Consider the following 22,963-nt stretch of genomic DNA (forward strand, 5'->3'; position numbering starts at 1 on the left):
GCTCCTGAATCAGAATAGGAACCATTTATATTCACTTTGAATGCGTAAATCAGGCCACATAGTTCTGCTGGAATTACAGGCTATTTGCAATCATTTGTTTCCCTCCACGTGCTTTGCCCAGCAGGTAGTCAGTAATTATTTGATAATAAAAATAATAAGCACTTTTACATCGCTAGTCCTCTGCAGGAGCTGAAGATTACCCAGCAATTTTTACATGAGCTGAGAATTTAAGCCTGATGTCCTGGCAGTCTTCCAGGTTGGAAGACTAAATCTCCTATCTAAAGCCTCCCGGCACTTCGAACAGGCTGTGGCACTCTCATCCTTGCGAGGCGGCGTGCTGCAAACAGCTGCATGGTGGTGTGCAGGCATCCCTGCAGCACAATGGGGGCAGGAGGAATCTTCCAAAGAAAGAGTGCCTATAACCTGGTTACTTTGATAAAGCCCTTTGGGAGCTGTGGAGATGGAAGAAACTATATGAATGAAATCTGTCACTGAGCCCTGTTAGATATTATAGGATAAAACTCAGGATAGTTTACGTAACCGTGTTAAAATTTTCAGACAGCTGTGTAAAAACTACTCTGAGATTGCTTTGGTTTTACTCCCTCAAAAAATACAAATAAAAAGTCTCAGAATATTGCAGAAGAAATGAAGGAGATTAGCATTAGAAGCTTCTATATGTGAAGGATCATAGGAGAAGTGCAGAGCCAGGAACAGAGTTTGGTCTTGGTAGAACCTGTGCCATCATCTGCCAGTGCTTCAGTGGCCTAGATCCAAAAGGAGTATGTCCAGCTTTGTAAAGGTAACTTCTTGCAAAATAATTTATTTCTCTCTGACAGCATTATAAAGGACAGCTTTTTGCCTACGCATTTGATGATTTATGTATTTGTAAATATAATAAAACCACAGTGGTTTGGACATTCACCGAGAATGACTGGTTTGGAGAATTTAAGAAACAAAAAGAGATAAAAACATCAGCTTGAAAAAGGAGTGTCTGCATTACAAACGGACTTTGTTATTTTTATCTTGGCAAGTATCATTAAACTTTAATTCCTTAGGCACCCATGACAGATAAGTTTGTCCCACTTTGCTTTAAAGATGTTATGCGTTAGTTTTGACAAAGTAATAAAATCACTGCACTGAGACCTCACTCCAGCCTTCTGATGCCTCTGCTCAGCAAATATGGGACTGCACAATGAGCCCTCCACTTCTCATTGCAGTCAGTGGGACTGCTGTTGTGAACTGGGAGACTATTTTTTTTTCACCTTAAAGTTTCTGTTTATGGAGCGAAATAGCCACTTTCATTAGAAAAAGTAAGTTTGCAGAGTCATGGGATTCTGCTGGGGGTGCGCATTCATTTTGGTTTGCGCCTGAGCTCTCTGTCTCATTTGCAAAACTGTGCCTAGTTTTTTCAGCCCGGAAATATGTGCTAAACCTCAGCCTTTAGTGCAGACACTGGAATGAGTATTAAACTATCAGAGTCATTACAGCTTGGCCTCTTCCTCTCACAGCTTCCCAAGACAACCCAGTCCATACATTATCGGGAAACACATTGTTTTGCTTGCTTGAAGGGTAGCAAATGACCAGCTTCACCTTCAGCCAACATCTCGTTTCCTGCTCATTGCTAATCACCAGCACAGACAAAGAAAAGCGCTATTTTGTCCTAGGCACATTTCAGTTCAGGTTTGCGCTCAACTTTGTGCCAGGAGGTGGTTATAGGCCCTCTACCCATCATGGCCGTCCTGCGGGCCTAGTTTGGGGCAGGTCAAGGCAAGGTGGGGAACTGGCTCACGCCAGCACCTGCAGCGGGGTGAGCTGAGCTTGACACAGGCCCCTATGAGCCACCAGGCCAGGAGCACCCTTTAAAGGGTCCTACTTTTCCTCAGTGTGGGATATTATGAGGATTTTTAATGGGTTTAAACCCTTCAAGGGGCACACTAGCATCTCTTGACGACCTCGGCAGCGGAGGCTGAAGATAAGGGTGCGCAGATGGGTCTGAGGGAGCAGTGGGCCATAGCGAGACAACGATGCCCAGAACATGTGAGGGAGCCGTGGACCATGGCGACTGTGGGGCTGCGTGGGACGACGCTGGGGGCGCCCGCTGAGGAGAGCGCTGGCCCCGGGGCAGCCAGGGCCGAGGCGGGGGCGACAAAGACCGAGGCCGGCCCTCAGGCTCTGCCGGTGCCGCGCCGGGGGAGAGCCGGTCCGGGGGTGCCGGTCCGGGGTGCCAGGGGAGCCGCGGCGGGGCAGCCCCCTCGGCGTGTGCGATGCGCGGCCGCATGTGGGGCGCAGGCGGCGGAGTCTCCACCTCTTCTGGCAACTTGAACCTGCGGCTGCCAAGCTCCATTAGAGCTATCAGCAGTCGGGGGGGGACGCACTTCACAGCGAAGGCGGGGGTTGAGTTGCCTTTTTTTTTTTTTTTAAATATATATTTTTTCCCCCTCTTCGAAAGCTTGTGGCTGAGCACGGGGACCTCTCCGGAGCCTCCCTCCCAGCTCCCGCCGGGCTGAAGCCGGGGTCCCCCCCGCCGCGGGCACCGGGGGCCGCCCATGGCTGCGCCGCCACCGGGCGCCGCGCCCCGCTGAGCTCCGCGGGCACCGGCGGCCATCGCCCCTCTTCGGCCGGCGGCTCGGCGAGAGGAAGCAGGGCGCCCACCATGCTCCGGTGCTGGTGGCTCGCAGGGCTGCTTGTAGGTAGGTGGCACCGGGGGTGGCGGTAAGGGGGGTGGGTGGGAGAGGGTGGCGGGGGAGAGGGGTCGCCCCCTCGGGGAGCTCCCCGGGAGCAAGGGGGGTGGCGAGAAGGGTGCAAGGAGGTGGGCAGGAGTTTGTTAGGAGGCTGCAGGGAGTGTGGGTGAAGCCTGCGAGGGGAGAGCGCAGCGCAGCAGTTCCTCAACTGAGGAGGAGGGATGCGAGGCGGGTGCGGGGAGGCTGCAAAGCGGGTGCGAAGCAGCAGCACGGAGGGTGCCGGGAGGCTGCAGGGGGTGAAAGGACTGCTAGGAAATCGCCCGGCGGGACTCCGTGCTGCAGGACGGGGGTCCCGGGGTGCCCCCCGCAGCCCCCGGGACAGGCAGGAGGCACCCGGAGCCCCAGCCCCGCTCCCCGGGACGTCCCCGGCCGTGCTCCTGCTCCTCGCAGCGCCGCTTCCCGCAGGGAGAGCCCCGGGAAGGAGCCCGGAGTCCCGGGGATGCTGCCGGGCTGTGGGACCGGTGTGTGTGTGTGTGTGTGTGTGTGTGCTGGGGGGCACAACCCGCCCGGGGTCCCCCCTCTGCCCCGGGGTGCAGGGTGCCAGGCTGCGGGACCCTCTGCCCAAACCTTTGCCGTTCTCGCCTCCCTGCAGCCTGGGGGTGCCGGGGGGCGGCAGGGCTGGGGAGCAGCCCCCCGGCCATCGCCGCTCGCTCCCGGCCGGCCGGCGGAGCACGGGGAGCGCTGCAGCTCGGCGTGGCTCAAGGAAGGGCTCAGGGGATTCCCAGTGGCTTTGCAGAGCTGCTGCTGGGAGTCATCCCTGGGAGAGCCCAGCACCTGCCCCGGCCAGGGACTGCTTCAGAAGTCTCCTCCAGGGACACGGAGCCCCAGCTGTGCCGACCCTCCGAGCAGCGCAGGCTGCATCTTTGTGGCCGCCTTTCGGAAAGGCTTCTTGCAACCCCACAGTTCTTGGAGCAGTTTCAGAAGAAAAGGTTCTGGCTTAAGAGACCATATGGGAGAACAAAGACAACTGTGCTGTGAAAAAGGCAAAGTGATTTCTGTTTATGACAAAGAGCAGAGTCTGGGGAAGGCTTCCCCATCCTTGGACAGAGTGTTTTCCTATGAAATGCACGGGAGACCCTTGAGTGAAACCCCATGCCCCTAAACAGGTGAAGGGAAAGGTGGGGAGATAGTTCCCATGCCCCCTGTGCAGCCTGGACCCTGGATATCCAGCCAACTGGGTTCCCTTCCCTTCCCTTCCCTTCCCTTCCCTTCCCTTCCCTTCCCTTCCCTTCCCTTCCCTTCCCTTCCCTTCCCTTCCCTTCCCTTCCCTTCCCTTCCCTTCCCTTCCCTTCCCTTCCCTTCCCTTCCCCTCCCTACCACTTGCTTTACTCCTCTGAGTCTTTGGGCAGCACAATATCACACTAACTTGCCTCTTAAACTTGGGGCTCTGTTTAGTGAGCATTGCAGAAGAATCGTGTAGTGACAGCTATTGGAACTTATTTGCATTAAGAGTGAAGGACCACACTACAGAAAGAAATCTCTAAGCATGGTACTTGTATAGGGTTATTTTTCTGCTCTCCTTATCTGGGACCTTTGTCATACACTGTTTCCCAAATATAAGGCTTCACAGGTTGGGAAATATGTATTCTGCCTCTCTACAGATTTCATTAATTCAAGTTGCTCTGCTCGCAGATCTGTTATACTGCATTATGAAAGATTACACATCTAAGTCTAATTAGAATACTGCTTTCTTAAATTATCATACAGTTTTAGTCCAATCTAATTAAAACCCAGTGCTTTTCCATCTAATGTCAGTGATAGATTTTCCACTGATTTCAGTAAGAACAGAAGTTGGACCCTAAAACATATGTTTTAAATAGCTAAGTCAGATCCAGAACTCATTAAAACCAAAGCAAGGTTTGCCAGTGACTTCAGTGTGAGCAAGACTGGTATTCTGAATTTTGCATAAAACTGAACATCAGCATGACACCAGTGCATAATTAGTTGAAAAAACTACTTCAGTTAGGTAACTGGATCTGATTTTGGAGTCTCCTCCAGCAAAGAATCACTCATTCTTGGAAATGTCCCGAGAGACTTGCTGAGTTTTTACCTAAGCTTTCATTAAAGTCTTTACATTCCAATAACACCACACTGATATTTTTCACGTGTAGCTTCTCCTCCATGGTTTTAACATAAAAGATCTATTCTTGCTTCCAAAGTTTATTTTAAATTTGAAAATAACTGTGATGGGGTAAGATAAGATAAGATCAGCAGTTGCATTCAATTGTGTGATTAGGAAGAGAATCCTCTAAATAATAGCAGTGAATTAAATCTAGATGTATGTATTTGCACTTACATATATATTTATACCCACTATTAAATTAATATCATTGTCTTTGGATCAAATGTTTGTTTTGGGCAATGTTTACTTTGCTAATTTATTTTTTCCAAGTTGGCATTTTTTTTCTTCTTCATTTCTCTAGCTGGCCAAAAAATCAACAACTAATGTATTATGCTGGGTCGTGTGATTTGACTCTATTTGTTCTTCCATAATGATAGGTTAGCCATGTTTCAAAGTATATGGATATAGATAAAAACAGGGCTGAGATGTTAAAAAAAGCACAAGTGAAAAAAATATCGTGTGGTTTCTATATTTTCCCCACAAGCACAAATTGTTGAGTAAGGAGATTTTCAAAAGCCAGAAATTGCTATGAAGAAAACCAAAGCTGGAAACCAATGCTAGGGGAGGCTGCATCTGGCAGAACAAAGTTTGGAAAGAGATTTTGCTTTCAATGGGATCCTGTGTTTCCCCACAACACAGCATATGTCATCTATAAAAACAACGCTTTCATGGATGAGATACCATCACTGCTATAATCAACCTCAAAATTAGGAAGCACCTACACAATACTGTTACACAGTACCTCTGGTTTTCTTACCTATTTGCTAAGGAAGATAAGCCTATGAAAACAGAGAATTCCTAACTTTGTGATTTTAAGAAAGAGCATCTAAGATACAATAATACCAAGAAACTGACAGTGATAAAGTGGGAATTTTAAAACGTAACCCTTTTCCTGTAGGCTAAGGGTTCCTCCAGAACCTGAAAATATGATTCATACGACAGCTCCTTCTCTAACCAATTTAAATTGTGTAACATCCGAGGGGTTAGTAATCTGCAATCTGTTATTTTTTATTTTTTTTTTCTTTAGGGAGCTAAAAGGTCTCATGCTGTAAAGTGTGAAATTGGGAAAGTTGTATTTCTGTGTATTAGGAAAAAAAATCTGATGTCTATGTGAAAAGCCAAAGCTCCAGATTGTTAAGTGATAAAGGGGTTCAAATACATCATTATTTTTTTATTTTTACCAGAGTGATGGTGTGATAATAATGTCTCTCATGCTGATGTTTTCTCATTTTCACTGAACAGCTTTTTAAATAATCATGGTTTGAGTTGAACTGAAAGTGAGAATGCTGCTATGAAGCTCAGCTCCTGTGGCACTGTAAGAGAGACATTTGGATCAGTTCAGCAACATCTCTTGACTCAGAACTGGTGTGATGGTACATAAATCAACAAGAGAAATCTCACCACTGAGGGTTCAGAGAGATTTGCTTAAGTCTAGTCTTTAAAATAAAGCCTTAAGCATAAGTGCACCCGTTTGATCAGTCACTTAAAAAAATCCCTCACCAGGGTTTCTACTGTGTTCATGTGAAGCACTGACAAATCTGTGACATTTTGGTCTTGTCTGTGTCAAAGACAGAAATCCTTGGAAATGAGCTTTTTGCCCCTGTACACAGAACAACGTATACTCCAAGCTCCCCACTGAGAGAACTGGATTCACCTTGTTCACACTTACTAAATCCACGGGTGCTGGACACTGGCAGGTTATGGCTTTTAAGTGTCTCTTCTGCCCTGCTAATACAAAACCATGATGACACTTTATTTTTAAAGCTCTTTTTTGCAGAAAAAATATTTTTCCTGGTTAGACTCCCTGGAAAAGGTGAGTGAAAATATAATTGACAGCAAAGTTTTGCTGCAAAAAATTCCTAAGTTTTGTTAATTTTGAGTAGCGCGAGTCCCTTTATTAGATTATGCAGCGCGTAGGCTGAATGTCAACTTTGATTTCAGCATCTGTCGGCAGCGTTTAAGAGAACTGGAACACATCAAAACTTGGCTAATGTTGACAGGCAAAACAGTAGACTGAAATTTCAGGCTATCTAGAAACCACACCCAGACCCCAAAACACATGTTAGAAGTAACTTTAATTCTCTGCTTCAGCTGAACAAGTAACCTTTTTCTGTGGTCACTTGTGATTCTAAGTTAAACATGCGTGCATATTTCTGGTGTGGGATGCATATCAGTTTACCACCTTTGTGCAGAACCACTTTCTCTGAGGATACCCTCCACTACGACTGCTTTTGAATGCCCTTCTCCTCCTTGATTTTGTGGGAGCCAAGTAGCCTTAGACTATTAGATCCCATTAGATCCTATTTTTATTACTATAAACAGTATACTTGCAGCAGTGCCAAGACTCCTATTGTGTTAGGTGCTAAATAAGGAGAGAACAAAAGGATCGTTCTTTTTTTAGAGGGTTTATAATCTAATTTCCTGGCCTTAGATTTTCAGCAGTGACTACTTGACATTGCAGGGACATACTGGGATTCCCAGCTGTGTCCAGCAGTTAGAACCTACTGTGGTCATTTATGTTTTTACGGACCTAAATGCCTTGGTGCTTCTGGCCCATACTTCTGGTCCCGTGGAGGCGATTTTCAATGAGGAGGATGACAAACAATGAGCTTACACAGGAGAGCAGCTGCCTCCCGTGGGAGCCAGGGACTGGGACTGCTTCATGGCAGTGGGAGACTGAAAGGCCACTCTCAGCATCCCGCCAACTCCCTGCCAAGAGCGGGTTATTCCCTGCTGTGCTAAAGCTTTGTTCAACCCCTCAAAATCCTGCCAAGCAAGTGGACTTGTGCTGCCTACTGGATTGTGCCTCGAGAAGTTCACCCTGATATACAAGCCACATTTTTTCCCCTCTTCATTCACTCCCAACAGAACCTCTTTATTCAGTGTAAGGAATTCCTTCCCTTCCTTGGTGTTTATGCTTTGTGAATATTTATAGGCTGTTATCATGTCCATCTCTCCCCAGCTGTCACTCAGCCAGGCTACATGCACTCTGCTCTCTTAAATCTTGCTTCGTAACTCAATGCCTCCCACCCCCTAATCATTTTTTGTTGTTCTGCTCTCAACTCCCGCCAGTTCCAGTTGCTCATTTTGCTTTGGGTAAATGCTATATTTATGTTAATATTATGTGGTGGGTGGTCTTCTCTGTGCTTACGGTCCATGTGAGTGATTTAGATGTTTAAAATGACGTGGGCATTTTATAGCCAAGCCATTGCCTGATTACCAGTTCCGCTCTTCAAAGCACTCCGGGAAAAAATATGCTTAGCCATCACTATTAAAAATGGCCACAATAGCCACTAATAAAGTGCCTGTGCAAGGTTTTGAAGGAATTGCCAAAACTGCATGGGTGCTCTATATTCAAAATGATGGTGTGCCATGAATTTCAAAACCATGCACTATATTGTCTAATGAGTTTCCATCTTATCTAAATTAAAGAAGATAGATGCAATATTTCCCATTTGGTTAGAATATGAATTCTGGTTAGAATTTAACTGAGTCACGGTTGTACCCCTGGGGTGTTGTTCAGCCTTGGACTGAGCGGGTTTGCTTTTGTTTTTGAGAGGAATGGTCTTCCTCCAGCTGTCCTCACCGGTCTCCCACCATCCAGGTGTCCAGGGGATTAGAGATCAGCGCATTCAGATCTCCCCCATGTAACCAAAATCAAATTTAAACTCTCACCTGTGTTCAAGGAAAAAAGCTCGAGCATTCCCCTTCTTCCCTTCATTTTCTGTTGCCTTTTACTTCAGTGTTTCTCTGTGCCAGACTTCTGCGGCAATACTGGTCAGAGCTTAACACAGGTCACGATGTGTTAGTGTTGCCTGAACCCAGTTGCTTTTTTTTAGTGCTTGCCAACGCTGAAAAAAAGAAGGCAAGTAGCAATTATCCCATTAGTTCTTAACTCTTCTGATTAACCACCCCTTTCCCCCCCGTGCTGTGGGTTTCGGTGGCCGCAGCTGGGGTTGCGGGAGCCCTGTGCTCTCAGCTGGCACGGGACACCTGCCCACTCCCTGGTCCCTGGCACGGGGCTGGCAGCAGGACAGCTTGCTGCTGCCCACAGCGGCTGGGCCAGCTGGGGACCGTCTGGCCATATGGCATTGCTCAGCTGTTCTTGAGGAAATCGTTCGCCTTGGACTGTTTTAGCTGTGGGAGAGGCGTAAGAAGGCCTCTTGCTGAGGCCTGCTGGGTGGAAGGAGGAAGGGGTGAGGCGGCTCCATAGTGCCTGTGGGCTGCCAGGCCGGCGTGGGCATGGCGAGTAAGGCTCTGTCGTGTAACCAAAAGGCCTGGCGTCGTGGGCAACGTTAACCCCAGGAGATCTCTTGGGAGGATGTGCTCACACCCACCGCTGGGGCTTTTGTTTCACATCATGCTGCCCTGGTCCTCTGTGCCAAGTGGTGTGCCTCGCTTTGCTCGCTCCATCTGGAGAGAGTAGGCCGTACCCCATTTCTCCTTTGTCCCCTTCGTTCTTCCAGTGAGTGTTCACCGCCAGCTTGTGGGGAAGGGCATTTTCTGAGTAAGGGCCTGACGCTGTGTAGTAACGGTCATGGGATCTTTCCTATTTATGACTCCTGTGAAAGTGGGATCAAGCCCTGCAATCCCATTGACAGTGTTAGGCCTGGTTTTCTTCTTCAGGGTAAACAGCCAGAGAGAGCAGTTTTAAGAGCCATTTTATGTAAATGTAGTTTATATTGAAGAGGATCTCTGGGATGCGGGAGAGAAAATCTTCTCCCTTCCCTGCTGCAAATCCCATCTGTCTTGTCATCTGTCCCTGGACATGACACTTACAGGAGAAATAAATGGTTCCATGATTCCAAGAGTAAAATATTTACCTCTCTAGTGCCTTAAAAACCTCTAGTCAACTCACCACAAGTGCTTCACTATTTTAATCGTGGACACGAGACAAATCAGACAAAGATCACAGCCTCAGAAGACAGCTAGGCTAAAACCATTTAATACAGCGTCTGAACTTGTTTTTTAATGTGCTTAAAGCTACGGGGTGAAAGTGTGTTTCAAAAAGTTATTCTCTAAAATCCTGAGCTCCTTGGGACTTTTGAGTGAGCTGAGTTCCCTCCTAGGATCTGCAGAATTTCATATATGGTTATTCTGCAATGATAGCTAACATATGTAATACACTTACTGTGCCACCCTTTAAAGAATACTGAGAAACTTCTAGTGAATTCAAAGCATTTTGCAAATAGCATGAACTGAGCATCAAACTGGTAAAAAAGCTATATATAACTATACCCATTTTACTGACAAATAAGAGAAGGGATGAATAATAGAAATACTTTTCCAGAAGCCAAACAGTACTCCAGTGAAAGCACTGGCATCATCCCTCAACCACTTGACCACATGCTGGCACCAGTTCAGGGAGGCATTACTAATCAGGAAAAATGTTCATGAACTGGCTTAATTTGAAGCTGATGCTTAAGTTTCACTGAAACCAATTAGACTTAAGCGTGTGCTTAAGTCCTGTGCTGAACTGGGTTTAGTTTGCAGATAAGCAAAATGCAAAACTGTGATGTGATACAGTATTCCACCCCCAGTGGGTTATATTTAAGTTTTTTAACTTTATAGTATTATAAAATAAAATATATCTCTTCCCACAGAATTGTTCTCTTGGGAATGCCTTATTCTGAGCGAATAAAAAGCACCACTAACTTAATCTCCACACAAATGCAAGAGAAATCGATTTGCTTAATACAGACATCTTTGCTTTTGAAAGAATGCTTATTCCTTTAGTGGCTAACCCAAAATCAATTCTGCGTGCTCTCAGGAGAGAAAAACGCTAAGGAAACACTATTTTGCTCTGTTAATGATGTCTGTGTGGATAAGTACAATTTGTGTGTGCAGAATATATCGATATGTTTCTTATCATCCATTTCATTCCAGTCTGAACATTCCTTAGAAAATATCAAAGGTTTTATGTCATCTCTAAATGAAGAAATGTGTAATGCTCCATGACTTCAGGCACTGATCTTATCCCTGTGAATGTGTGACTAACTGAAACATTAGATTTATAAATTGAAATAATAAATTCTGGCCATAGGAGGCAATAACATGTAACAGATTGAGCAACCTAGCTCTGGAGAAGAGTTGATCTACAGTAACTAATTTGGTGCAAACTCTAATGTATGCATTTTCTCCTCCATTTATAAAGAAACAGATGTGTGACTCAACTTTGCATTTTTCCAAAGTCAATCTGTGTGGAGGAACACAAACAAGATTTGTTTCCAACAAGGCATGTTACAGTATTTCTCTCCTGGCTGGTATTTTTTTCCTTCATAATGGAGAAGTGGGTCTGAATCTGCAGCATACGGTAGTTTGTAGTACAGCCCCCGTGGCAGGTTCTCATTTCAGGCTTGGCCATTGCCTAGGAATCTTTCGTCCTAATTTTACCAAGAATTTACTTTGCGTAGGAATTTCCAGTTCTGCCTTTCTATCATTTGATGCTGTGAGTCTGATTTTTCTAAAAATTGCTTATACAAATGAGTGTATGGAATAGTTGATTAGTATTTGCTACTGCAGTTGCCTCAAGGCTTGATCCAGTTTCTGCTGATTCCAGGGATCAGCCTCCGTTCCTGGGTACTGGCGTTCCTAATTGCCTGAGAGCTTGTGCAGCCCTACTGCCTGGAGACCTTGGGCCAGTGCTTTGGATGCAGCACGCACCAGAAAGCTGGAAAAAGATACTGTTTTGTCTAGCTGCTGCACTGAGGAGTTCTCTGGAAACGCTTGTGGTTAATCAATACAGACAGACAGGATAACGAGTGAGTGGAAGAGATCACAGTTGAGGTTTTTTTTTAGATTTTCCTATGAATGGGTATTTTTGTCTTGAAGATGAATTGTGAATAATTTCCTCCTCCTCCCCCCCAATAACAACTCTATAAAGCGGTCAATTTGAGTCTCTTAAGACGGAGAGAGAAGCTGCCCTGATGCGCTTCCACAGGGGCTGAGTAACAGAGTGACATATGAGTGACAGCCACTTTATGCTGCTCTTGGAATAGAAATGTGCCCTAACTACAGATTTTAGGTCTGGAACTGAACTTTTCCAAGTTGAAAGACTGTTTGGATCTGGTGGGACTGGGCTGGAGTATTTGAGAGAGAAAAGCAGCCACAAAATTTGGATTCAAGCCAGTAGCTTTTGGTTTGAGGATGCATCCAGCTTGGAGTCTTGTGTACAGTTAAGTAAGACAAAATCTTTAGGAATTCCCATCATGTCAAATATTTACATTCTGGAGTTTTTTTTTTGTTTGTTTTGTTTTTTCCCATGGAGTTTGATCCTGATTATAAAAATTCCCTTTTCTATTGAATGTGTCAAAATCTTGTGATGGTGTTGCCAAAGTGTCTGTGCTCTCAAACAATGTAGACTTTTGGTGTTTCTGCCAAAAGTAGCAATAAGGGTTCAGTCAAATATTGAAGCTTCTGCTGCAATAAACACACACACAGAGCAGTTAGCAAGTTCAGAATGCGGCTATATTTTGTACTGTTATTTCGGTATAACTATAGACTACACCGACACCTCTGGAGTCTTTCTGTGGTTATGATCAAGAGCAAATTTGGCCTGTATAGTCTGTTACCTCTAATCCAAATACAGTTATTTTTTAGTTTACAGTATTCTCTAGGATAATGATTTCATGTGTTTTTAAGCGTAATTCAGTCTGGACTGTCATTGAACTGAAAGATCTCCAAAAGCTGTGCCAGTAATTAGGCCTTGTGATAGGGCAGGCAGATGAAGCTTGGTGTATTTTGCAGCTGTGTAAAAGAGCACACAGGAGTAAGGCATACACGGGAGTAAATTTTCCTGAGGGCACAGAGCAAAGTCATGGCAGAAGTTTGATGAAAGTGCAGAGCTCTAACTCTTGGCACCCACAGAGATGCTGAAATGAAGGCATAACTAATAACAATGAGTTTTGTCATTCAATATTGTCTGCTTTTCATATGAGGGCTCACAGGAACTGCTCTTTAGGAAGCACTATGAAAGCAATTGTGAAGGAGCTGGCTATCCCTGCTCACCATGTCAAGCCCTTACAGATGATTAAAACAGTACAATTGTAAGTCTGCTCCAGAAAGACCCCTTAACACTAATAATATGTCTTTCCAGCTAGTTTATGCACTCCAGTGCGTAGTGAGGTACCAGAACATCCACGGCTGGTTTCACTAGCCTTTAGGTAGGTAGGCTGCTTCTGTTACTGCTCCCCTGCTTAGCTGGGGGCTTCATTTTCCATGTGGTTATTCCCTTTGTGACCTGTGATAGTTTAAGGGTTTGTGTGCTAAAATCTGCACAAATGCATTTCAAAGATGCTGTTACTGTGATGTGTAAAACCTTTGCAAATGGCAGCTCTGTAGTGAAGAGACTAAATTTGTGCGTCATAAGTCTTAAGTTGTATAGTATTAGATTAGTAATAAAATACCATTTGAGTGGAAATGCCTCTGCTTTGCCACATGTTCAGGAGCCTCTGACTTGCACAACAAGAGTTTATTTGCTGAGTTGCCGTTTCGCTTGGTGTAGGCCTTGTGTGTATTTGTGGCAGATGCTGAAGATTTTCAGCAGGCATTTGACCCCGTGTGCGTGGAGGACGCATTGATGCCAGAGAGGAGAGGCTCCTGTCTCGGAATATATTGGCTGTTGGGAATCGAGGGAGCCTCCCTGGTAGACCCCAGCTGTGAATCTGGCCCAAGTGTTTATATTTGTGTTACATCCCAAGCTTTTGAGCCAGGGAATTTTGCTGACGTTGCTTAGCAGCTTGTATGTAGTCTTGCCCATGGTTGACAGCAGACCCACATGCGCTAGCTGCCTTTGCAAACACTTCTTGTTACAAGGGCACTGCTCAGAGAGGTGCTTGCGCCCTCCCAGCCTGGCTCGGGCCCTTTGTGGTTCCTTCCCTCATGTACAATCAGATGGTTTGGGTTTCCCTTCCAATGAGAGGTCTGGTTTAAACAAATCTCCCTACAAAGATCACGGAGTGGTTCAGGTTATATGAAGGCGTTGGCTCACAGGGACTAAGAGGAGCAGTTGCGATTTGTTGTGGAGCACATGAAGATCAGATCTCTCCAGTTGTGATCTCGAGTGAGGAGGGGAATGGATTACATGTGCATGAGCCATAAAAGTTGGCTTGAAAATTTCCAGCACACTACTACAAAAATTGCAAAGCACAGCTAGGGCGAGTGAACGCCGGCTGGGCTAATAAACCCGGGGCAGCGCTGGGCCGGACTGGAACCGTACCAGGCTGCGGGACCTGGCTTTGCCGGACGGACACTTGTCCAACTGCAGAAAATCGGTGGGGTTTCAGGAGCTGTGCTGGGAACTCGTTTCACATCGTTACAGAGGCAAATCCCATGTTTCTTACTGAAGCAAACTCACGATGAGTGCCACAGAAGTTTGCCTAAGCAAAGAGTGAATAACATATAGGAATATATGCATATATGTGTGTGTGCATGCAAAGGTCTTCAGGATTTAGCTGAGTGTTCGCACATTCCCTAAGCCAATAACATCCGTTGTTATGGGAAATGAGGTAAGTGACAGAATTACTGTCCTTATGGTGGGCGACAGGCGAGTCTAATGTTCCCATGCTGTAATTCCCTGTTCCAGTTACTGCTTCAACAATAGCTTCAGAGAGAGAACAGGAACAAAGCACGCTCAGTTTTATTCGAAGATTTCATCTAAAAAACTGGCTGCATTTTGTTCAAACCAAAGCTGGAAAACAGTAAATAAAATTTCAGTATCCTTAACCAACTGTTAGCTTCTTCGCTAACCCGGCTGGGGTGTCAGACTCCGACTGGATCTTCTGGTGAACGTAACCCAGGAGGTTTTCTGGGCCACGGTGCGTAAAAGGGTCTGTGTCTGTGAGGAAGTGCACGTCGTGCTCGGCAGGGCCTGGCCGTGGGTGCCCGACCGTGGGTGCCCGGGCCCGGCTGTGGGTGCCCGGGCCCGGCTGTGGGTGCCCGGGCCCGGCTGTGGGCTCTCGCCTCCGCGGCCCCTCAGCGGGGTCCCCAGCCCCGAGCACCCCCGGGGCCTTCCCGGGAGCTCTGCGCGGCCCCGCGGTCGGCCTTATGCGGAGGGTTCGCACCCTCCGCGCTGCTGACGAGTTCTTCCCCCCTTTTCTTTCTCTCGCCCCCGTTTTCTCCCCCCGACCCGGCGCAGCCTGCGCTGCCGCGGAGCCGCCGCTGCGCTGGGAGCCGCGGTGCCGGCAGCAGCTCCGCCACCTGCAGGACGGCGCCAGGATCGCGGCGCGGCTGCCGCCCCGCCTGGAAGGCCGCTGGGTGTCCACCGGGTAAGGCCCTTCCTCCTCCGCCTCCTCCTCCTCCTTCACCCCCGGCACCCCGGTGCCCCCCGTCCCGAGCCCCCTGGTAGCCCTCTTGCCTCTGTCCCTCCCCAAGCTCCCGTCCCCGGGGCACGAAGCGCGGTGTCACGCCCAAAGGGTGCCACCAGCACCCATGGGATTTCGCAGGATCACAGGACGGCTCGGGTCGGAGGGGACCCTAAAGGTCACCCGGTTCCAGCCCCCTGCCACAGGCAGGGACGCCACCCGCTTGATCAGGTTGCCCAGGGTTTGGGGAGCAAGTGCTCAAAATCACCCACCCGAGCACTGCCACCAGCTGTGGGAGGCTCCTGACCTCAGCGCTGCTTGAACCCACACTCGCTGCTGCTCTCCCTGCACCCCAATTTCACCCATCCTGGGCAGTGCAGGTGTCCTCGTCCCACGCCACCCCTCTGCTCCCCATCCTGCTCTGTGCGGGCTGCCCGCCTGCTGTGCCCCATGTGTGGGTGGCTCACGCCTGCCTTCGTCCCCAGGTGCGAGGTGCGGCCGGGACCCGAGTTCCTCACCCGATCCTACCTCTTCTACGTCAACCGCCTCTTCAAGGCTTACCAGTTCTACTACTGGGACCCCTCCTGCCGGGAGCCCTCGTACTCCCTGGTCATCAAGGGCAAGCTGCGCCTGCGCCAGGCGTCCTGGATCACCCGCGGGGCCACCGAGGCCGACTACCACCTCCACAAAGTCGGCATCGTTTTCCACAGCCAGAAAGCCATGCGGGAGGTGGCCTCCTGGATCAACCAGACCTCGGGCGAGGGCTGCAGCGGGTTCCTGCCGCCGGGGCGCACCTGGGCTCCCGGAGCCCTCTACGAACTGCTGAGTGCCAAGTCCGAGCGCGACTGCACCGCAGCCCTGGGCTTTGCCATGCACGAGCTCAGCCTCGTGCGGGTGGAGAAGCATTATCAGCCCTTGCTGGAGCCGCAGCAGAGCGGCAGCCAGCTGGTGGAAGAGCTGTACCTGGGGGACATTCACACGGACTGGGTGGAGAGGCGCCACTACCGACCGACCGGTTACCAGCGACCGATGCAGAGCGCCGTGGTAAGAACAATGCTTTAGCACAGGCCCTATTGAGAGCAGATTCCCGGCTCTCTCCTCATCAGTTCACTGGGCTTTGTGAAGCACACGTTATTTTTGTGCTGTTAAAATACTGATCACCTGCACCTCGAGCCCTTGTTATCCCACGGACCCACAGGAGGAGATGCAGGGTACGGGTGTGGGTTCACAGCATAAGAAGTAAGCCTGCAATGGCATGAGCATGGAGTTAATGGCTTTTCTTTGGCTCTGTTTTCCTAGAAAATGCAATTTCCTAGTTTCCTGCACCACAGTCAGTGAAAGCTTTGGGCTGCACATCATTAGAGGCTGCCTACGCGCTGTTTGTCTTCCATCCCTCTCTAGCTCTTTGTCATGTCTTTCAGGTTTAGAGAGGAGCGAGGAAGCAAGTGTCTGCCATTAAATCATTGCTTCTCAGCGTAATGCCATTAGAGGAGGAAGTTGCTCTGAGTTACACTATTACACTGAGATTTAACTTTTAGTTTGACATAAATAAAACTGAGCAGGAGACCTGGTTGCTTTTTATTTTATATTTTGCTTTGTTTCCAGGAAAGCACATTTTTATCTGAATCATAGCTTATCAATTCAGAAATTATTGAGTAGTGAGATAGGGTAAAAAATCATCTTTGAACTTTACAGTTTCGATGGAACTCAATTAACTGAAGAAAAGTCTTTTGTGTGCAGCTTTCGAGGGGCAACATTTCCCCACACCCCAAACTACAGCAACTGGACTTGGAAAAAGAAAACCACAGAGCAACACCCCTCTCCTCCCTCAAAAATAACCTTCTCAAATTGGTTAAACTTGTGTTATCCTGGGCCAAAACCGTATATATGAGCAAAACCAGATGGTAAACATAAACACTTTTAAAAGTTAATTTAAAACCAAACCTAAAGATACTGAAATTCACTCTCTGAATATAGCACTGTAATTAATCAGCTAACAGCTCTCCAATGTACCCGCACATGATGTCACCGCTTGGCGATAATTAGAAGCTGCCATACATTAGAAATAACTTCACACAACTGGTTTAAGCAAGTAAGATTTTTGGCTTCATGTCTATAGTGATAATTTTATTGGGCACGGGGTTTTTTCTTTCTTTTCTTACTGAACTAATATCCATTTGCCTGCACTAGTGAGAGCTACACAGCTATGTTAGGAATTATTTTTTAACCCTCTTTATGAAAATATTACCCTTATTCCCTTAAATTTATACCTCTTTTAAAGAAACCCATTCTCCCCAAATTACCTTTCATTATCAAAGAATTTCCTGTCTAAGGAGAGCATATATATTTGCCAACTTCTGGGATTATTTAGCCATAATGTACTGTGTACTGTCAGCACTCATTAACGTGACAGTAGCAGTAAAACAAGCTGAAAATGACTAAATTACAGTAGACTCCAATCAACTCGCATGTAAATTACCCACCCTACAGTTAACTACTGAGTTATTCAACCTTGCTGCATACGACAGCTCAGTAAAGATTACCTCGTGTTCTAGAAAATGATATAATGTCCAAACCCTGGTTATTTAAAAATAAATCAGTTGTGATGTACGAAGTACCAGGAAAAAGTTCCAAGCCACCCCAAAACAACCCTCTGGCATTTGATCGGCTGCAGGACTGCTTTGACTCGGGGTGTTGCATGAAGCACAGGCAGAGCCACGGGGCAGCTCCTTCTCGTCTCCTCTCCTCCTTCTCTTCTCCTTCTCCACTGCCACATCTGCTCCAGCTGCTCACAGCGAACCTCTGCCTCCCTCTGGACCCGGGTGGCCGGCGAGTGCTCCCTGCCTGTCCAGCAGCTCTGCCCTTGCCCCATCCTCCTCCCGTCCTCCGCATGCCCTCAGCGGCCCCGCGCAGAGCACAGCCCTTCTGTCCTCCCCAGGGGACCAGAATAGCAAAGAGCCCGGGCAGCTCTTTATCTCACTTAATCTCCTTGGCTGCCTTGGGCCAAGTTTGCTGCAGTTGAACACCCTGGCGTGGGAGAGGGGAGCGTGAGCTTTTTGAATATTCTGGAAAGGGTTTTTTTTGGCTTATCAATCTACAAAAATACCATTCTTTGTCTTCTGCAGCACCACGTGCATCCTTGCCCGGCCTGTGGGATTATATACAGAGCTGATGAACACCACCCCCCCATCCTCCCTGCCAGAGCCGAGCCGCCGATGCAGCTGAGCGGCAGCTGGGTGAGCACCCACTGCGAGGTGCGGCCCGCGGTGCTTTTCCTCACCAGGTACTTCATCTTCCATGGTAACAACCACACCTGGGAAGGGTACTACTATCACTACTCCGACCCGCTCTGCAAGCAGCCGACTTTCACCATCTATGCGTCTGGGCGTTACACCCAAGGCGTCCCCTCCTCCAAAGTGAGAGGTGGCACGGAGCTGGCTTTTAAAGTCACGCAGGCTCGGGTGACGCCGATGGACCAGCTAACGGTGATGATGCTGAACTCCTCCGAGCCAGGCAGCTGCGGGCTGACAAACTCCTGGAGTGCCGGGGTGGAGCAGGATATAACACCGACGAACGGCTGCTTGGCCTTGGGCATCAAGCTGCCCCACACAGAGTATGAGCTCTTCAAAACGGAGCACGACACGAGAGACCGCAGCCTGCTGTACGTTGGCGAGAGGCCCACGGACGGGTCCAGTCCCGACCGTCCCGACAAGCGACCCACCTCGTACCAGGCGCCTCTGATCCAGTGTGCTGGGGCGCCAGAGGAGTTCTCTAACTATGTTAGTCTAAAGTACTTGGGAGAAGAGGATGCTAATGGCAGTGAAGCACTAAAACCTTTGCCTGTGGCCTTTTTATTGTTTATAGCACTGCAGTTTTTAAGATGGGACTAGCAATCTATTCAGGTACAAGCACAGAATCCAGATAGTCTTGGTGCTAGCGTGATTTTTATATCCTCCAAATGAGTACATCTGGAATCAGTTTTACTTAGATTTGGAAACGCTTTTTTTAAAAAAAAACAAAAACAAAACACAGTGAATGAAGCCAAGAAGATATGCCTATGTACTGTTTGTCCTCTGGCTTTATTGCCTAATCTCCCCTCTTGTGCGCATAAAAATTTAATGTGGTGACATGGATGCACTGCACATTCAGTAGATAATTTAGCAATATGAGGGGAAAAAAGAGCAACATCAATTACAATTGCTGCTTGGAGCTTTTGACACTGCAAAGATTTAATCAAGGGCTTGATTCAGATGTAATTCAAACATCCAAAGCGTCAGCTGCTGAGTTTCTCTGAGGTTAAGTTCCCTCTCATCATACTCCTTATTGCTGTTTGTGCAAATTTGATCTGCCGTGTCAGTCAGCAACAGCTCCGCAGTCAGCAAGTGCTCTTGGTAAGGGCACAGTTAATCAGGCCTCTCGGTTTATGGATACTTTCTGCAGTTTTTGTGTGTATGTACACACACGGAGATGCAACGTACAGTCTTTCACTTACGTGCGTACAAAAAGCAGCCCTCAGAGCATTACCCTGACAGACTGTTATGCCTGACCCTGGTCATAAGAGACGATGCAGTAAATGGAGAAGGTCTGTGTGCACAACTGCTCTGACTTTCAGCCTTACAGCGCTGCAGACGCTGCATCCTTGCTGCATTAGTCCGGCTGTCCCAGTGCAGTGCAGGCCTGCGCCTCGGTACGTCAGCAAAGGCAGCGCGGCGCTGCACGCATGTCCAGCAGGCACAGGCACTGCCAGTCGTGACTCCGACTCACCAGGCACCAAGCGAAGCAAAAGATCACTCGTGAGTCTTCTCAGGCCATTTATTTTCCATCTCCTCTCTAAGCGTACTGGCATATGGGTTGTTAATCCAGCTGTCTTTTCAATCAAAAGTCACTTCCAGGTGTTCACGTAAAGATGGCTTATAAATCTGCCTCTAGTGAACAGGGGGCTGAAGAGAGAACTGACCAGCTCCAGGACAACTGGAGCTCCACCAGCAAGAAGGACAAAGTAAGAAATTACATTCCCTTGTCTGCTGCAGCTAAGAAGCACATAACTTACTTGGGGAAGACCTCCTCCCAGCAGCTAAATCCCCTCCACATAAACCTATATATCTTACAAAGGATATTTTTGTTAAATCATCTATGCAATAGCTACCTTCTTAATGCTGTATTTACAAACTTGCAGCTTGTACTTAGATAATTTATGGGTTTTATAACACTTTTTTGGGGGAAATTGTACATTAATAATTCAAATGAGATGCTTATTAAATGCGTACAATTGTGACAGAAATGTTGTCAGCATGTTTGCATGTTTCAGGCATGATCAACTATTAATCATGCATGTAAACAGGTGTACTTGATACACAAAAAGGCCAAGCTTGGCTAACTCATCTTCAGTTCCATCTGCAGACAACGGAGAGGGAGACTTCTCCGGGGGTTAGGCGAGCAGGCAGAACAGCTCCCTGTTTCTAAAGGCTGCTGTTCTTTGTTGCCTGCTACTGCACGGAAATCCATGGGCAAACGTTTGAAGGACTAGAAGCATGTTTTGGAGAGCAGGGCTTTGTCATCTTTGGATGCCCTGTTAGAATTATACAAGTCGGGGCAAGCCGGGGTAGCAGAGCTGCATCTCATGCGAGCCATGCACACATTTTTTCCCTCAGCAGACGTGTTTGCCATCACTGTGCTAAGGCGGTCACTCGTGGCAGTCCCAAGGAAAGGCTCTTGTTCCCCAGATCAGCAAAGAGGCGTTTCTGCAGGACCCAGAGGTGTCCATGGCGAGAACAGGGAGCAGCCTTGTGCTTGGGAGGGTGGGGAGAAGAAGGGGAAAGGCAATTCCTGCCCTACATTCTTACACACAAAAATGAGATCTGTGCGCTAATACTTTTTTTTTTCCCCATTTACGTACTAGGGAAATTGTTTAAACTTAGCAAGTGTTCAGCATTGCAACCGCATGGCGTAAAAACACCTAAGAGACCACGCATCCTTTCAAAGTGGTGATGGCATTAATGTGATGTAAAAAGTTACAAAACAACCCAAGACTGGAGCAAGCCCCAGCTCCTCCTGCAGCAGCAGTCACCGCAGCTCAGCTCCTGGAGCTGGGAACCTGTTTACACCCAGCTCCACAACCCCGCACAGCAGATGGGATGTGCTGACTACGCTTCCCTATGAAAGCCTCATCAGGAGCCTCTTTGTCCTGTTTCCCCCCCTTTAAGCATACTTCTGAAGAGAAAGGAAATCCATGAAAATAATATTTGCATAAATATTGCAACTTTTATTGTTCTGTTCACAATTTTTGGAGAAACATTCCTAAATTATACAGTTATTCTCTCAAGAATTTGTGCCTTTTTCCAATTTGAATTTGCCTGGCTCTGATTGCCAGTCAGTGATTCTTGTTTTGCTCTTTTTTAAGATCAAAGAGAGCTGCAGTGTTCAGTATTTTCTCCGCGTGAAGGTACTCGTGCACTGTAATCAAGACATTCTCAATTCTGGTAGATAAACTCAGCCAACTGAGTTCTCTCTAAGGCATTTTCACACTCCACTAGTAATTTTTCCATCTCTTTTTGCATCCAGTCCAATTATTCAGCTTCTCTCTTAAAATGTAAATATCCAAATTGCATCCAAAATTCCCAGCTCTCACAGCTGAGACACACAGAAATATAATCACCCACTGCTAACAATAATTCAAAACAAGAACACGTCCTTATTCAGTAGTCTTTCACCCTGGGACTGCACTGGGAGCACATGTGGAGCTCTTACTCACTCTGGTCCTGGGTATGGGTATTTCTGTCACATTACCATTTTCTCAGTAGAGATTTTGTGTGTATTTTCACCAGCGATATGGAAGCACTGAATTGTATCAGATCCCAGCAGGAGCCTTCTGTGAGCATCCCCATTTCATTATGGTTCTCTTTAAAAGACCACTTCTGAAATGTGTGATTATCACAACATATCAGGCTTTTTAGGGGTCCAGATATAACAATTGACTTTAATCCCAAATAAAACTGAAAAACAAAGATAGAATGAAATTACTTACTTAGATTATGCTCCTTCGCTAACATTCACCTCCTTTCCCATCCCTTCTTTGGGGTGTCAGGCTAACCAGGCGCTGTACCCAGCTCATCCTGTCCTGTTTGTCACTCCTCTCATTGGCAGGTAAGAGATGGCCTCACACATCTCCTGTGGAAGTACTGATGCAGGTTTGCTAGACCTACTGAATGTAATTTATTTATTTTTTTAATTAAGCATTGCTAATGAATGAATTCAGTTCTCTTACCTCATCACTAGCAGTTTCACCACCTGCATCTAGTAACGGTGTGCATCCTACTGCAAAGATTCCCCCTGTACTTCAGCTCTTTGTCACCCTCTCCAAGCAATCTGGCCCATTCTTTTCCTTTGGCTATTGCTTTCCTTATTCATTTTCTACACTTCTTAACTCATTTTGTGTTGATTACTGTTTCCCTTTTTCTTGTTTTTTACTATTTTACATCTAATGTTTCCCTTTTCACTGAATCAGGATGGGCTTTCAGCCAGTCGTTCTCAATTGCATCATTGTTGGTTTTTTGGCCATTTACTACCTTTCTCTTAGAAAATGGCCAACCCTATTTCAGCTTTCCATCTAATTTCTTCACCACCAGATCTGATGTGAAATTTGCTAAGCTATGCCACTCTTTGAAGCAGCACTTCAATCCACTAGCAGTTTGCATGGCCACATGCCCAGCAGAATACAGTCAGGATTCCACAGAAACCACCAGCTTCTGTGATTCCTTTATCTTTAACCAACATAACCAAGACAAAGCTGAATAACGTCA

The 22,963-nt window shown here is 47.1% G+C and overlaps 1 protein-coding gene across 1 annotated transcript; it reads left to right on the forward strand.

Annotated features, from left to right (window-relative positions):
- Window positions 1-2,335: 2,335 nt before the first annotated feature.
- Window positions 2,336-22,963, forward strand: APCDD1L (APC down-regulated 1 like). The gene is made up of 4 exons (XM_035548415.2): window positions 2,336-2,690; window positions 14,999-15,128; window positions 15,650-16,208; window positions 18,290-22,963. The coding sequence occupies exons 1-4, from the start codon at window positions 2,654-2,656 to the stop codon at window positions 19,052-19,054; spliced, it is 1,491 nt and encodes a 496-aa protein (XP_035404308.1). The 5' UTR covers window positions 2,336-2,653; the 3' UTR covers window positions 19,055-22,963.

This window comes from Cygnus atratus, chromosome 16 (assembly GCF_013377495.2).
Source record: "Cygnus atratus isolate AKBS03 ecotype Queensland, Australia chromosome 16, CAtr_DNAZoo_HiC_assembly, whole genome shotgun sequence".
Taxonomy (NCBI): domain Eukaryota; kingdom Metazoa; phylum Chordata; class Aves; order Anseriformes; family Anatidae; genus Cygnus; species Cygnus atratus.